Raw genomic sequence first — 16,250 nt, 5'->3', positions numbered from 1 at the left:
AAATTTGTTGTTCGTAATGGGGGGAGGGGGGGGGAAGAAAAAAAAAGAAAGAAAAAAGAAATAAAGAAAAAGAACAAACAAACGAGAAGAAAAATTTCAATTTACATTAAGCGTACGTTCTCGTTCGTTCATTCGCAAGAAATAAAAGTGACACGTGCGTTCAAATAGAAGTTAAAGCGAGTGAATCGAAACGAAAAAGAAAGTATGTATGTGTGTTTGTGTGTGTGTGTGTGTGTAGGTGTATGAGAAAGAGAAAGAGAGAGAGAGAGAGAGAGAGAGAAAGAGAGAGAGAGAGAGAGAGGATCTACCTTTCGATACTTTATAGGCGAAAAACTTTTTACGTAGACTTCGCGCGAGTTTTCAGAAACGAATAAAAGAAAAAGTAGAAGAAGAAGAAGAAGAAAACAGAGAAAGAAGATAGAAAAAAAAAGAAATTAAACAAAAAAACAAAAAAGAAGAGAAAATAAAAGAAAGAAAGAAAGAAAAAGTAACGAGAAGGGAAAGGAAGTAACGAGACTTTGGTTTACAGCGATAGATCTCACGACGGAGAACTTTTATACGTGATTTCGCTTTCCCTTTTGCTTGTCGACCTTTTTTGTCTCTCTCTCTCTCTCTCTCTCTCTCTCTGTCTCTGTCTCTCTTTTATCCCCCTCGTTCCTTTAGATAGCTTTGGCATCGATAAAAAGAAAAAGAAAAAGAAAGAAAAAAAAGAAAGAAATAAAAAAGAAAAAAACAAAAAGCAGAGAAAGAAAAAAAACTCGTACGAAGATTTTTCTTTCCGATAACTATTATGCCATAATATTACTACTACTATTACTACTATCATCCCTTTTTCAAAGATTCAAGGTCCCTATCAAGGAAATTTCTCGCGCGAGGAGGGCGGGCGGACGAACGGGGGATAGATGGGTGGGTGGGTTTAACTGAGCTGAGATTATTTTGCATGAGCAAAAGCAAACGCCCTTGTATTTTAAGTTGATGGCCTAGCGGATGAGATTCGCCTTGGGCTGGCATTCTTCGGCTAGAAAGGAGGAAAGAGGATTTTCGCCGTTGACGATCAACCGAACGCTGAAATCTAATTTTCTTGCCGAGGAACGAGCTTTTAGGAAAATCGAAGATCATTCTATTGCCGTATATGTATATATAATGTCTACCTGTTTCTCTGTATATACGAGCTTATACGAACGTGTATATGTATATGTGTGTATGTGTGCGTGTGTTTGTATATATACATGGATTTACGCGAGAGATAAAAATAAAATGAAAGAAAAAAGAAATAGAAAAATTGTTATAATCTCCCTCGAGAGGTAACATTTTAGTATGGTACAATGACGTTTATATCAATTATTGTTGATATATATATATATATATATATATATATATATATATATTAATTTTATTATAATTTTATTATATATATTAATTATTATATATATTATATATATATATTAGAAAAATTAATATCGATAAAAAGAAAATGTCGATTGTTCGTTTTGTTAGAATAGTTTAAACATTTATTTTAAGAAACGAATAAGTACGTAAAAATTATTGATTCATATCACATGAGATTTTACGTTTAATTGATTATTATTCTTATTCTTATCCGTATTATTATTATTATTATTATTATTATTATTATTATTATTATTATTATTATTATTATTATCATTATTATTATTATTGTTTAATGGACGAAATTGATTTTGTTCGTTGGATAATATCGATTACACGATAATATCGGTTCTTCGTAAGATAGATTTATGAGAAAAAAAAAAAAAAAGAAAAAACGGGAGATAATTCTCATTGAATCGAATAATTAAATATCATACATACACATATATATTATCACGTTTGGTTATTGATTATTATTATTATTATTATTATTATAAAAAAGAAAGAAAAAAGAAGGATCTTGCATAACGCAAAATTAAGATCGATAACGAGAAGTTATCAATTTTTCAATTTTCTTCCTTCCTATTTTTTTTTCTTCCACAGGACAGATTAAAAGAATAAGAAAAAAAAGACATACAAAAAAATTTTAAATTATTCTACGATAAAATTGCAATTAAGACGGAACGTTTAAAAATACGATTATAAATTAATCGTCGGAGTATGTGTCTCGACGAAAAGAGAAAAATGGAGCGAAAAGGAAGAAGGAAAAAAAAAGAACAAAAACAAAAAAAAAAAAGAGTAAGAAAGTAAAAGGAACAAAATAGGAGAAAAATTGAAACCGATAGAAAATATCGTTTACTTCGTTTCTTAATAGGAATGTACGTTTGGTAAGGACGTGAGAGAAATTGAAAGAGTATTAAATTGGGGCTGTAAAACTTTTTCGAAGATAAGTTTGCCATTGTAGAAAGTGTACGATGTATATACATATATATATATTTTTTTTTTTTATTATTTCTTTTTTTTTTCGATCAGTCGTTTTCAATCGGAAGGAAGAAAAGTCGATTTCCGATCGTTAAGAAACCTTTTTCTCGATCGTTCATGAAACGATCGAACTTGAGTATCGAAGAAAAATAGATGGCCATGTTTAGCTGGATATATACACACGAACACACCACACACACACACACACACACACACACACACACACACACACATACACACACGTGTATACTGATATACATGGTTACAGGAAAGAATCGTAAATACTTTACCGTTTCTCCATTGATGGTCCAGCGAAGATCGGCTTTTGGTACCGAAGGCCAGGCCGTACAGTTGGCAGTCACGTTTTCGCCAACGGCGTAGTGCGAGGTTAAGCCCGTGATTTCCGGTCCTCGTTCCGGAAGAGCTGGAAACGTAAATTCAACGCTGAATGGTACATGAAAGTTATAGCTTTCGAGTGTCTACGGTAACATCAATGTATTTCATATGTCGTTCTTTTTCTACGATATTACACATATATATTTGTGTATGTATGTGTGTGTGCGTGTGTATATAGGGGATGAACATATAATAACCTATAGTAGATTGATAATATTGAGAATCGTATTTAACACATCATCGAAGGATAAAATTTGATGATAAAATTTGATTTCCCCTTTATTATTGATACTTTTTTCAATTAATCGATGTTATATCAATTTATGTTATATCAAGTGTACGTAAGGTGAAGATATATATATATATATATGTGTGTGTGTGTGTGTGTGGAGGTTTATGTAAGATAATTTAAATATTTCATATATTCCATTTTAATCATATCATTCTAATTTAATAATTCTCCCATATAAATTTTCCTTTGATATTATCAAATACAATTGAAGTAATATATGAATTTAATGTGTTAATTCGATAAAACAAAAACAAAAAAAAAGAAATAAAATAAAATAAAAAAAATAAAAGATCAGTCCCTAGCAAAATCTTTACTTCACAGAAATCTGTTTTATATATGCAATAAATCCTCAATCAAATAATTTATTTCACGAGATATTCCATACGGGATATATCAATCAGGATAATTTTTATTTTCTTTTTCTTTTGTATTTTTCTTTCTCTTTTTCTACTAATACTCCTATCTACGATATCGTTTCCGATAATTAATTAATTTATTCGCATTAATGGATAGAACGAATCGTCCGATCCGCGATTTTCACGACAATATTGGAATTATTATCATTTTTCTTTTCTCTCTCTTTTCATTTTTTTTCTTTTCTTTTTTTTTTTTTTTTCATTTGCTATCTTCTATATTACCAGTCGTTTACGATCACGTTATGGTTGTCAATGACCGTGTACTACCTCCACTTGTAATCGATGATCAAGTTTATCAGACTGCCGCCGGCGTCCCTCTCCCTCTCTCTCTCTCTTTCTCTTTCTCTCTCTACGTTCGATGTCTCTAATAGCGTTAATTGGTACACCGGATTATGAGGGACATTCGCGTTCAGCCTGGCGCGACCGAATGCTCAATTAAACATCCACCCTGTTGTCCAAGCACTTACTCATATCCATATATATATATATATATATACACACACACACACACACACATATATATATATATATATATATATACATTATATATGTGTGTAGAGAGATAGAGATAGAGGTCGATTTAGCTAGTTCTCTCTCTCTCTCTCTCTGTCTCTCTCTCTTTCTCTCTCTCTCTCTTTCTTCGTATCGAAATGGATCCATTAATGCATCTTACAGATCGATATTTCATTCGAAAATGATATTAGATTTTTCAAGCGCGAAAGTTTTTATGATCATCGAAAGTTTTCAACAGTTTTCTCTGGTTAGAAATTTACGGGTTACATTGGTACCTAAATAATTCTGTGTTCTGGTTATTTGCAAATGTATAGGAGACACGTTCGAACATTCTTTGTATTGGTAGATAGGTAGATAGGTAGGTAGTTACGTAGGTGGCTAGGTTGGTGGCTAGATAGGTAGTAGGTAGGTAGATAGGTATATAGATGTTTAGATATATCTATCCTACGTAGATTACATACACGAATACGAATCGTGGCGCGTTCCAAATTCATGATTGTGTTCCAACTCGGGAATGGAGTTTGCGGATTGAATCGCCGATTTACAAAAGGTTATGCATCGAATTTTTCTCCGAGAAAATAAAACGTGACTGGCAGGATGCGTTGCAAATCTCGGTAACGCGAAATATTCTCGTTTTTTAAATGCTTTATATATACGTTTTCTATAAATTCAAAATGAAATTGTTTTATTTTATTTTATTAATATTATTTTTTTTATCGTTGTTAACGTAACGATATATATATATATTTTTTTTTTACGTTTATGAAATTATTAAAAAAAATTTATATCAATGCTCGATCACAGATTGTTATTTCATTATCTTTTATTTTAATAATTAGTAAGAAAAGGAAAAAAGAAAAAATTCAATTAGATGGCCTTTCCTTGAAACTTTTAATATTTACGATCAAAATTTGGAAATAAAATCCCAGATAAATTACTATAAATTATAATCATTATACGTTTCTCGTTGCACTTGTTAAAATGAAATAATTATGAATAATCTTTAAGATTCAATAACGATCCCTCATGTTTATTTTACGAAAATGTCAATTTTTATTATAAATTATATAAAATAAAAGGAACAAGACAAAAGTAAAATAAAAAAATTCCATAAAATAATTAACAGTGATACGCGTGTATCATTAAATCAAATAACAATTCGTTGATCGTCTTAATGGAAGAAAAAAAATAAAAGAAAAAAAAAAAAACAATCAAAAAGAAAAAAGAAAAAGAATTTATACAATCTCATAGAAAATTACGAGAAGAAGGAAAATAATCGGACGTATCGGATTACTCAGAGAAATTGATTTGAATCGTTTGATGGATTTAATAGAGATCACTGTATACAATAATAGAGATAGGTAAGTAAGTAAATAAGTAAGTAAGTACTTTAAGTATCTACGAGGATTAAACTTGTATTCGTATTGGCAAATCAGGTTTACCATTAGACTCCCGTAATCTTTCATTGCGATTTGGATAGGTCAAGCGAGAAGGTACGAGAATACGATGGCGACTTGAAACATGCCGAAGGATTTTAGCTTTAAAATGTGGGAAGCTCTCGGATGTACCTATGCATCCATGTACGTATCCTTATGTATATATATATGTGTGTGCGTGTGTGTGTGTGTATGTGTATGCGCCTGTGTGCGTGCGCGAAACGTTACGAGAAGGGATGATATCTCGCTAAAGGAAGTTTATTTCGTCGACGATTGTACGGGCTTGTAGAAGCTAGTGGATTTGCGGAATGGCGGCCAGCAGAAAGCTATGGTTAGGCCGGAAGGTAACGCTGTAAAACAAGACTCTCTCTCTCTCTCTCTCTCTCTCTTTCTCTCTGTCTCTTTCTCTCTCTCTCTCTCTCTCTCTCTCTCTCTCTCTCTTTCTTGTATTCACACTCGCACTTGTAGTCAATGTTGAGGATACCAGCCGCAAACGGAGGATACATATAGAGAGCGACAAATTTAACCGACGGTCGGTCCTTCGTGGTTTACGGATTTCACTGGACTTTCCTATTTTCAAAGAGACTTACTAGGAACGTTTCGCCGTGTGCTATTACCGTTACTAATTTTCGTTTCTCTTCTCGATACGAATTTCTGGAAAATTATGAAATAGAAATACGTCCCGTTCTGAGTAATGCAATTATACGTTCGTACGTTATGCCTGTTCGAAGAAAATTATTTAAGAAAATTATACGGCTAATGTTAGTGGATATCATAAATTAAACACGAAATTTCTTACCACTCGTTTACATATAAATTTTTGATAATCGTTTAACCGCTATAACGTCCGTTTAAGTTATATTTTTATTTTTTTTCGTTTTTCTTTTTTCTTTTTCTTTTTTTTTTTTTTTTTTTTTTTTTAGAGAGAAAAAAGAAAGACATAAAAAATTAACACTCGCTTCATATCTGACAAAAAAAAAAAAAAAAAAAAACAAGTCTAGAATGTATTTTATTGTATCGAATATATTTTTCTTTTTTCTTTTTTCTTTTTCTTTCACTTTTTTTTCTTTTCTTTTTTCTTCTCTTTTTTCTTCTTCTTTTTTTTTTTTTTTTTTTTTTTAAATATTGACGAAAACAAAATTTAAATTAGAGAGCGATTACGGTTTAATCGATAAACGTTGATAAATGATCGTATTAATTTAAATTTATGATTAATTGTATCCTAATATAAAGAGGATTCACTTTTTTTTTTTATATATCCATATGATGATGTGATTAATGTTTCCTTTGTTTTCAAGGTCGACGTTAATCATTTTCATTATTTTTCTTCTTTTCCTTTTTTTTTCTTTTTTTTTTTTTTTCGTCTTTGCAATCGTTACACGATTATTATTTAATTCATAAAGTGTACGCTCTATGGTATGTAGAAGACGTTAGAGAGCGTTGTATTCATATAAGATCGAAGCACTCACGTAGTTAAAAAAAATAGGTTAACACGATGCGTAAATGTTCGATCCTCTTCTCTCTAGAACAATTTTCCACCCCGATATTTATGGAGAGCATTTATGAAGCTCTCTACGTAAGCTCTGGATCGTTGGTTCCCCTTTAATTCGACTCAGAGAGCTTTCTCTCTCTCTTTCTCTCTCTCTCTCTCTCTTATGAGTAGTAGTTCGCATAAGGGATGTTCATAAATCTGAACAGGATATTTTTCCTTAATGTTCTTCTATATTATTATGCATCTCGTTATCACATTGTCCCTTATAAAATAGATTTTAAATATATAAATATATATTTGATTATTCGAAGAAAAAAAAAAAAGAAAAAAAAAAAAAAAATAGAAATAAAAAAGAGCTAGATCATTCGACTTCGATCAACGTGAAATTTTTATGTTAAAATTGTATTAACGATTTGTCGTTTATAAATTCGATGAGAATATTTCGTTCGTAAATTATAAGCAAACGAGAAAGTATTTTTTATATTCGTCGGTGTTACGTAAATCCCTTTTTGTTTCTTTTTTTTTCTGTGTATCTTTTTTTTTCTTTTTTTTCTTTTTTGTATTTATAAAAAATAAAATTCACCAGAAGGTATCAACAACGTGGATTGAAAATTGACAAAATTGAAATTTTACCTTAGAATTTTTATTGAACAATTTATATTTCGAAGTGTATTGTACGTAAACGATATAGTTCATACGCACACGCGCATAAAGCGCGTTCCCCATCGATATTCCGGCATAGACTTTCGATATCGTAAATATTCATGGAGAGAAAAGCGGGGATGGGTATTGGTGGGGAGGGGGGAGGGGTGTATGTGAGTTGGAGGGTAGGGGAGAACGTCATAAATATTCATTCGCTGGGAACATTCAAAGAGAATCGTTTAAAAGAAGGAAAAACTAAGAGAGTAACTGCATCTAGGAACGTCTGTTCGAAAGATATCCCGTTCCATTTTGTGGTTTACCTTTCGAAATGAAAAAGCCAAAGATTTTTATAAGATTCTTTATCTCGGTCACGTTAGAAATGTTTCCGGTAAAACGAAAATCCTTTCGTTGAATTTCAACCCTCACATAAGAGAGAGGGAGAGAGAGAGAGAGAGATAAAGGAGGAGGGAGAGAGAGAGAGTAAGAGAGAAGAAGGGAGAAAAAGAGAGACAGAGAGATTTTTTTAATACAAACATTGTTCGATTTTTCTTTTCAGTTCACGTTTGTCATAACGTCCGTACCCATTATTATTAATATTATAAATATCATTATTATTATTATTAATTTTTTTTTTCTTTTTTTTTTTTTTTTTTGTACATCCGCCTTTTAATGTTTATTTTTTTTTATTTTTTTTTGTGCATCAAAGAGAAAAAAGAAAAATAACATAAAATATACGTAACGCTTCTCATAGGTTTTTTTTTTCTTTTTTTTTTTTTTTTTATATATTTCGATGAAGATGTGACATTTCGTAGTAAAAAATTTTTATGAAATGGTATCCTAAAAAAAAAAAAAAAGAAGAAAATACAAAAAAGAAAAAAAAAGGAAAAGGAAAAATATGCGTCGAATCACGCCCGACGTAAAAAAGTATTTCGGAAAGATAAAAAATTGATGTCGAATCCGACCCCGACGTATTGGGGTTCACGTAACAATGGCTTTTCTTTTTATGTGTATTTACGTCAAAATATACATTGATCGACCATTTCAACTTAGTTTTCAATTTGAATAAACTATAAATATATATATATATATATATATATATGTATAATAATATATAATTATAATAATAAATAAATATATATATTTCTAATAATAATAATAATTGTTTCATAAAAAAAAAAATTAGAAAATTAAGAATCGTGTACGAACATGTTTGATTAAAAAAAAGAAAAAAAAAGAAGAAAGAGAAAGAGAGAATTGTTTCTACTTATAATAAAAATGTAAATAAGACCATCATATATATATATATATATATATATATATATATATATATATATATATATATGTACATACGCATTGGATCAATGTAAAGTTTATCTTTTCTCTTTTTTCCGCTCTATTATCATTTCATCGATCCAAGAATAATATTTAATCGTGTCAGAAGTGATGGAAGACAAAAAAAAAAAAGAAAATTGTAGTAAAAAAAAGAAAAAGAAAAATAATTATCTCTCGGGTCGGACATTAAAACGGAATGAAAGGAAGGAAGAAAAAGAAAAGATTCAATGAATCGATTCAAATATTTTAGAATTATTTCTCTCAATCAAGAATAAACTTTAATCATATTGATAATATTTTGTCATTTATTGTATTAATTATTTCTTTTTTTTTTCGCGATCATAATTAGAAGCGATGGCAAATTATTCGATCGAACTAGTACCTGTAATATCTTGACCCCTTAATATTCCAATTTGTGCCAATGTAAATACATACATATACATGTACATAAATACATAAATACATAGATACATATATGTATACATAGATATATGTATATATAGATATATACATTCGTACATTTGGATTCCGATTACACGTTTCCCTTTGTATTCGAGGGGGTCGGTCGCTCTTAATCATCGAAACCTCGCTTCGCTTCGCGTCCACTTCGATAGCTTTACGGGAAGAACGGCTTACGTAGTTATAGACTTGGATGCATACAAAGCGATATACCGATGTAACGATGAAAAATTGCACTCTATCTCTCTTTCTCTCTCCCTCTCTCTATCTTTCTCTCTGATCCTCTCTCTTTTGGTCTTTAATCACCTTTTAAAGCAATCTTCGTGTGTGGTTGGAGTCAAATGAAGGGAAAAAACTAAAACGCGAAGACAATCCCTTTATCTTTCGAAGTAACGAATAAAAAGTTCGATATTTGTTTTTATCTTTTTACTTTTTTATTTTTCTTTTATTATTATTACTTTTTTTTTTTTTTTTTTTTTTTTTTTATTAAAAAATTTTTTATACTATTATAGTTCCATTGGACGTGGGACACGTATCTGTAAGTTTATAGTTTATAATATGTTTAAAGTAATATATTTAAGAGTGGAGTATAGGAAAACAAACGGGACAAAAAAATAAAAAAGGAAAAAAAAAAAAATTGATAAAGAGTATTATTCCTTTTTTTTTTTTTTTTTTTTTTTTTTTATTGAACAATTTATATTTCTTTCTTCTTCTTCTTCTTCTTCTTATTATTATTATTACTTCCCTTATTTTTTTTCCTCTTCTTTTTTTTTTTTTTAAACGTTCAAGCATTAAATATTGATCATAGTAATTATGGTGATACAATAATTTTTCGAAGAGAAGAGTATAGAAAACAAAGAAATCATATGAGAATCGAGAAAAACTCTTTTTCTATTCCTTTTGTTTCTTTTCAAGTATTACGAAATAAGAAAAAATTGACAAAACGTAAAAAATAAGACCGATAAAGGTTTTACAAATAAATCATATCTTTCTTTTTCAATTTCATTAACTTTCGTCAGTTGTAAAATAACATTTTGCAATTTTTCAATATATAACAACGAAAAGAATTCTTTTCCGTAATTGTTTGAGATATTTCATTTCTAGAATGGATTAGTGAAATTAAAGGAAGAAAAAAAAAGAAAAAAAAAAGAAAGAAAAAGAAAAAAAAATAGGATCATATCCAAGGGATCACCCGACCCGTTAAGAGATGAAATTTTGTAGTTCAGCGAATTCTTTTCTAACGCAAACCAACATATCTTTCTCCCTATCTCTCTCTCACTCTCTCTCTCCCCCCCCCTTTCTCCCATTCTCTCTCTCTCTCTTTCTCTTTCTTTCTTTCTTTCTCTTTCTCTCTTTCTCTCAAATCATTGATGTATACTTTCTGAAAAGCGGATATGTCCCATTTAATTTCTCGCTTCGACGGTATTCGTAATCTCGATTGATTCCTTCCTCCTATTCCCTACCACGCTCTTTCGAACCCAGTCGAACGAAAAGTAGGTATCTCTCTTTCGCTATTTGTTCGAGGTATACTTCTCGTCGAATTTGCAGAATTTCCTATCGAAAATTCGCCGATCTTTTTGCGTTTCGAGAAAGGGAATTCGTTGATGAGGAGAACTTTTGAAGTATATATATATATATACATATATAAATAAAACATATATAATATATATATATATATATATATATATATATATATATAAATTGAAGTATATATATATAATATATGAAGTATATATATATATATATATATATATATATATAAAATATATATATATATAAAGGTAAAAAAAAAAGAAAAAGAAAAGAAAGAAAAGAAAATTTCCGAAAAGAATAAAAGTTCTCTCTGTCTGTCTTTCTCTTTCTCTCTCTTTCTCTCTTTTTTCTCTTCTTTTTCTTCTTTTTTATTTTCTTTTGTTTTTTTTTTTTTTTTTTTTTTTATTATTATTTTTTTTTAATTTTTTTTTTCTATTCTTCAAAGTTTCCCCTTCGCTCGAGAGACTGATTGAAATTTGTCGGAAACACTTTTGAAAATTACAAAATTTTTTTTTCAAATATTACTCCTTTTACATTTCTCTCTATCTTTCCATCTCTCTATCTCTCCTATTCATTTCTATCTATCTCTCTATCTCTCTATCTATATCCATTTCTCTCAGTCCTCGAAATTAGTGGAATCATCGTTGGGCCTCGAAATCCGTTTAAGCTTCGGCTCGCTCGCCTAATTCAATTATTTCTGTGGTAACCTATATAACAAACGATATAGGGTGCTGTCGGTGGTTCGTGCAATTGTTTGAAGTACGAATTAAACGTTACGGGGTATGGTGATGTGTGTCGAGGTAGAGGGTAAGGGTGGGATAGAGGTTAAGGGTGGGGTAGAGGGAATGAAGGGTGGTAACCGAGTAGCCGTTTTTGACGGACGCACGGCGGCCGCGTGGCCGCGCGCGTTTTCGACCTTTGTTGGAAAAAAGAAAAGAGAGGGAGAGAGAGAGAGAGAAAAAGTGCTAGGACTACGAAAGAAAGTAGATTTTCAAAAATGGAAGGAAAAAATTTGTTCTTTTCTTTTTCTTCTTCCTTTTTAATCAACCACATTCTTCTCCCTTCACTTTATATCCCTTTCCAATACTTGTGAGTATATTTTGTCTGAAGGATTTTTTTGTTTCTTTTTTTTTTTTTTTTTTTTTTTTTTTTGTATGATTGTAAAATAAAATGGATATATAAAATTTTGACGAGTTCCCGAATAAAGTGTAATCGGAGTAAAAGAGAAAGTTGATTAATAATTGTCGAAATAATTATGAGTTTGATCGACGGATAGGATCGATTAAATTGATTTCTTAAATATTTTTACGTTCAATATAATCATGATAAATACATATGTGTGTTTGTACGTGGTATTATTATATACATATATATATATATATTTATATATATACATATACAAATATGTGTATATATATACATAGATACGTGCGACTAGCAGGTCGAATATTTTCCTTAGATCGAGATAAGTGCGTATACTCGAGTGTTTCCGTCTTCACGGATACATAATCTCCCTCGAGCGACTCCAAAGTTTGAGCTTGGCGTATCGTTATCATAGAAATCGCGGAATTACGGAGGCATATGGTTGCTCTGTATTATTAAGCAGGAACGAGAGAGCAGTAGAAGGAGGAGGAGGAGGAGGAGGAGGAAGAAGGAAGGAGGAAGGAAAGCTTACCGGATTTCATCGTTTCCTATGCTTCCGCTCTTTCGCTCCTTCGTTCGATCTTTCTTCCCTCTTTTAAACTTTTCTCTCTCTTTCTCTCTCTCTCTCTCTCTTTCTTTCTTTCTTTCTTTCTTTCTTTCTTTCTTTCTTTCTCTTTTTCCCCCACTTCTTTTTTCTTATTTTTTTTCTTTTTCTTTCTTCTTCATCTTTTTTCTTTTTTTTATCTTTTTTTTCTTTTTTTTTTTCCTTGACTCGTTCGTTCTTTCCTTTATCTCTTTACTCTTCCTTCTCCCTTTATTTTTTCCGCCTTTAATTTCCTTTCCTCGTTACTTTTGTGTCACAACAACAGAAGAATCCGCGACCATCTTCCTATTTTTTGTCTCCGATAGAAATTCATTCGTTCGCTCGAGAGACTAGTCTATTTTCTTGCTTTGAGATCGTTACCTTTAATACCAACGAAGGATTATATATATATATATGTGTGTGTGTGTGTGTGTGTGTGTGTGTGTGTGTATGTGTGTGTGGGTATTATGTATGTATGTATGTATGTATAATACATCCGACTTCTCCGACATCTTTACGGTGACTTGAAGCAGCAGCTCCCTTGTTGGCATCGCCAAAGACGATATTTCAAGGTAATGTTGTTAAAGCAATGCCTAAGTTTAGGTAATTTCTTATTTAATGATCGCGATAACATCGTCAATGATAATATCGTTTTAGATGCGAAAGAAACATTTGATTTGCTCGATGATGTGTATTATTATCATTATTATTCGAACGAGTAATTGTCGTTTAATATTAATTTAATTTTTTAAACGATTAAAGTTTCATACAATTTAATATTAATTTTTTAAGAAATGATCCGTAGTTAGAAACTTTACGATCCATTATTATTTAACTTAAACGACTGACGATTTGTCAAGTTAAATAAGTATCTATGTATGTATGTATGTGTGTATCTATGTATATAAATATATAATATACATATGTATCTATTTAAGTGTATGTTAACTTTTTAAACGAGGGATAAACTTTTTCTTCGTAGACTGTATTTAATAAATCTGAGAAAGTTCAGATTCCGTTTGGCAGGAAAATCTTCAAAGGCAACGTTCGACCCAGTTTGCCTTGCATATTCGTATAAAACGATGTCGTCGTCGTCGTCGTCGTCGTCGTCGTCGTCGTCGTCGTCGTCGTCATCGTCGTCTTTGTCTCTCTATTTCTCTCTTTCTCCTTCTTTTTCTCTGTCTGTATCTCAATCTCTCTCTTTTTCCTTTTCTTTTTCCTTTGCTTGCAAACTGCTACTTTAAAATTGTTTCGCGATTATTATGCATTCCCAAGAGAAACGACTGTTTCCATAATTTTCCATTTTACATCGTTCTTTTTTTAAAGTCCAATTCTAAAACACAACGAAGACCCTCATAGGACTTTCTTTCGTTTTATTTTCTCTCTCTTTCTCTTTCTTTTTCTCTTTCTTACCGGAACTTTGACCGCCTTATTCACGTCGCTACTTCGCGACGGGTGACTTGCTCGACCAGCATCCGACGTCACATCCGTTCGATAAATAATCATTTTCCGTATCTCAAGAGAGCCGAGATTTATTCGTTTCGTAATTCTGCACTCACGAGAAAATATGGGCTTGTGTCGTGTACTTTCTTCTTCTCTCTCTTTCTCTCTCTCTCTCTCTCTATATATATATATGTATGTATATATGCACACGTTACGTGATAATTTTTCATGAAATATCGGGCCAACTTCTCGCCCCATTTACCTGCAGTGAAAGAGCAGCTTTCCGATTCACTCTGCTCTTATCGAGGCCAAAAAAGACACGTTTTTTTTTTTTTTTTTTTTTTCATAAAACGTCTTCCAAACGTTTACCTTTCCACGCTTTATCGTTGATCATCGTACTAATAATAGTATATCATCGACAATATTAATTTTCAAATTCAACATTTTATTCCTTTTATCGCATCTATTTCTTTATGAGAGATTTAAAAACGAATGAAATTATTTATATAAATATATATATAATATACATAATATAACAAATATAATATAATTAAAAAGAAATTATAAATATATAATATATATATGATAATATATCTAATAAATATTATATTATATATTTATTATATATATTTTATTATTAAAAATATTAAAAATATAATAATATATATAATTTCGTTTGTATTTATTTTTATTTAAATTTATCATGAAGAATTTTTAAATTCAATATGAAAATAAAATATTGAATTTAAAAATTAATATTGTCAATGATATTTTATTATTAGTTATATACATATATATATATTATACACACACACACATACATACATACATACATATATACATATACACATATATAATTCGTGATTTCATTGATCTATCTACTGATGGACTGTCGTCCCATCAGACCTCAGCACCAACAATTTCTTCCTTCTTTCCTTTCTAAGTATCAGCACTCTTTTTTTACTTCTCTACGTAAAAACTTTTTGCTCGTGGAATTGTGGTCGTTGCTTGGGCGTAGACCGAACTCGGTTATCTCCTGGCGATTGACCGACTCCCTGGAAAGAAGCCAAATCCCTCGATCATCTTCGTGCCTAACATACCTTCACTTGGTTTCTATCAACCTTTCTTTCATCCATCAGCAGCAGTACCAGTAGTAGTAGCAGTAGTAGTAACAGTAGTAGTAACAGTAATAGTAGTAGTAGTAGATCTTACCATTCTTTAAGTTCATCTGGTCTCCTTGCTACTTACATCCCGTTTCTTCGATTTTTCTTCAATTTTTACTAAGACATAGATTACCGATCGATCCATCCTAACCTAACCTAACTTAACTTAACCTAACCTAACCTAACCTAACCTAACCTAACCTAACCTAACCTAACCTAACTAAACCAAATCAAACCGTTCACCCGGTCAGCTTGAATCCAACTCAACTTGAACTAAGAAAACAGGAGTTCTTTCTTTTCGAGGGAAGTCGATGCTCTAGCTCGATCTTCCAACTCCTAACCCTTCTCTCTCCTCCCCTCCCCCGTTCTACCTACTCTTCTTGAATCTCTCTGGGGAACAAAGAAACCGATTTTAGTTTCCTGTTTCCTTCTACGGTGGTTCTATTTTAACCAAAGAGAGAAAGGGACTCGGAGAAGGAAGATCGAAGAACTAACCTTGATCACCTATCTTTTTTCTACTCATCGTTCAAAGTTCATTGGGTGAGAGAGATCGAAGAGATGGTAATGGTGGTAGTGATGATAGTGGTGGTGGTAGTCTGACATATTCGCTCGACTCACTTCGATGAAGATAACTATGTCGCATTCGACATCGTACGATTTTACGATCTATATCCTGTCTCTCTCTCTCTCTCTCTCTCTCTCTCTCTCTCTCTCTCTTCCTCTTTCTCTTTCTCTTTCTCTTTCTCAATCGTTTTCTCTTTATATTTTTTCGGTTCTTATGTTAAAACTTTTTAACTCGTTGGATCGAATTCCTTTCGTTTGGATATCGATGATCAAACGATTATTTTCAATCGATCGGCGTTATCTAATTGTCCGTAAGATTATCATATCAAAAAGTGTCCCGTAAAATTCTTTCTTTTTCTTTTTTTTCTTTTTCTTCATTTTTTTTCCTCTTTTTTTGTGCCTTCTTCGTTTTATTCATTCTTCTTTTCCTTCGAAATCGATATCGTTTCGAAGAGTAAAAACTTCGTAGATTA

General features: G+C 31.2%; 1 protein-coding gene across 8 annotated transcripts in view; it reads right to left on the bottom strand.

The window, feature by feature from the left end:
• LOC124431544 overlaps positions 1-16,250 on the bottom strand; it is a 286,608-nt gene that overhangs the window by 55,445 nt on the left and 214,913 nt on the right. For all 8 annotated transcript variants that reach the window (XM_046979597.1, XM_046979591.1, XM_046979592.1 and 5 more), the window contains one exon: positions 2,661-2,794. In XM_046979597.1, the coding sequence (XP_046835553.1) occupies positions 2,661-2,794 (134 nt within the window). The remainder of the gene's footprint in view (positions 1-2,660; positions 2,795-16,250) is intronic.

Source organism: Vespa crabro, chromosome 21, assembly GCF_910589235.1.
Source record: "Vespa crabro chromosome 21, iyVesCrab1.2, whole genome shotgun sequence".
In the NCBI taxonomy this organism is placed as follows: domain Eukaryota; kingdom Metazoa; phylum Arthropoda; class Insecta; order Hymenoptera; family Vespidae; genus Vespa; species Vespa crabro.
Note: the sequence above shows the minus strand (reverse complement) of the source record. Positions and strands in the feature narration are given on the sequence as shown.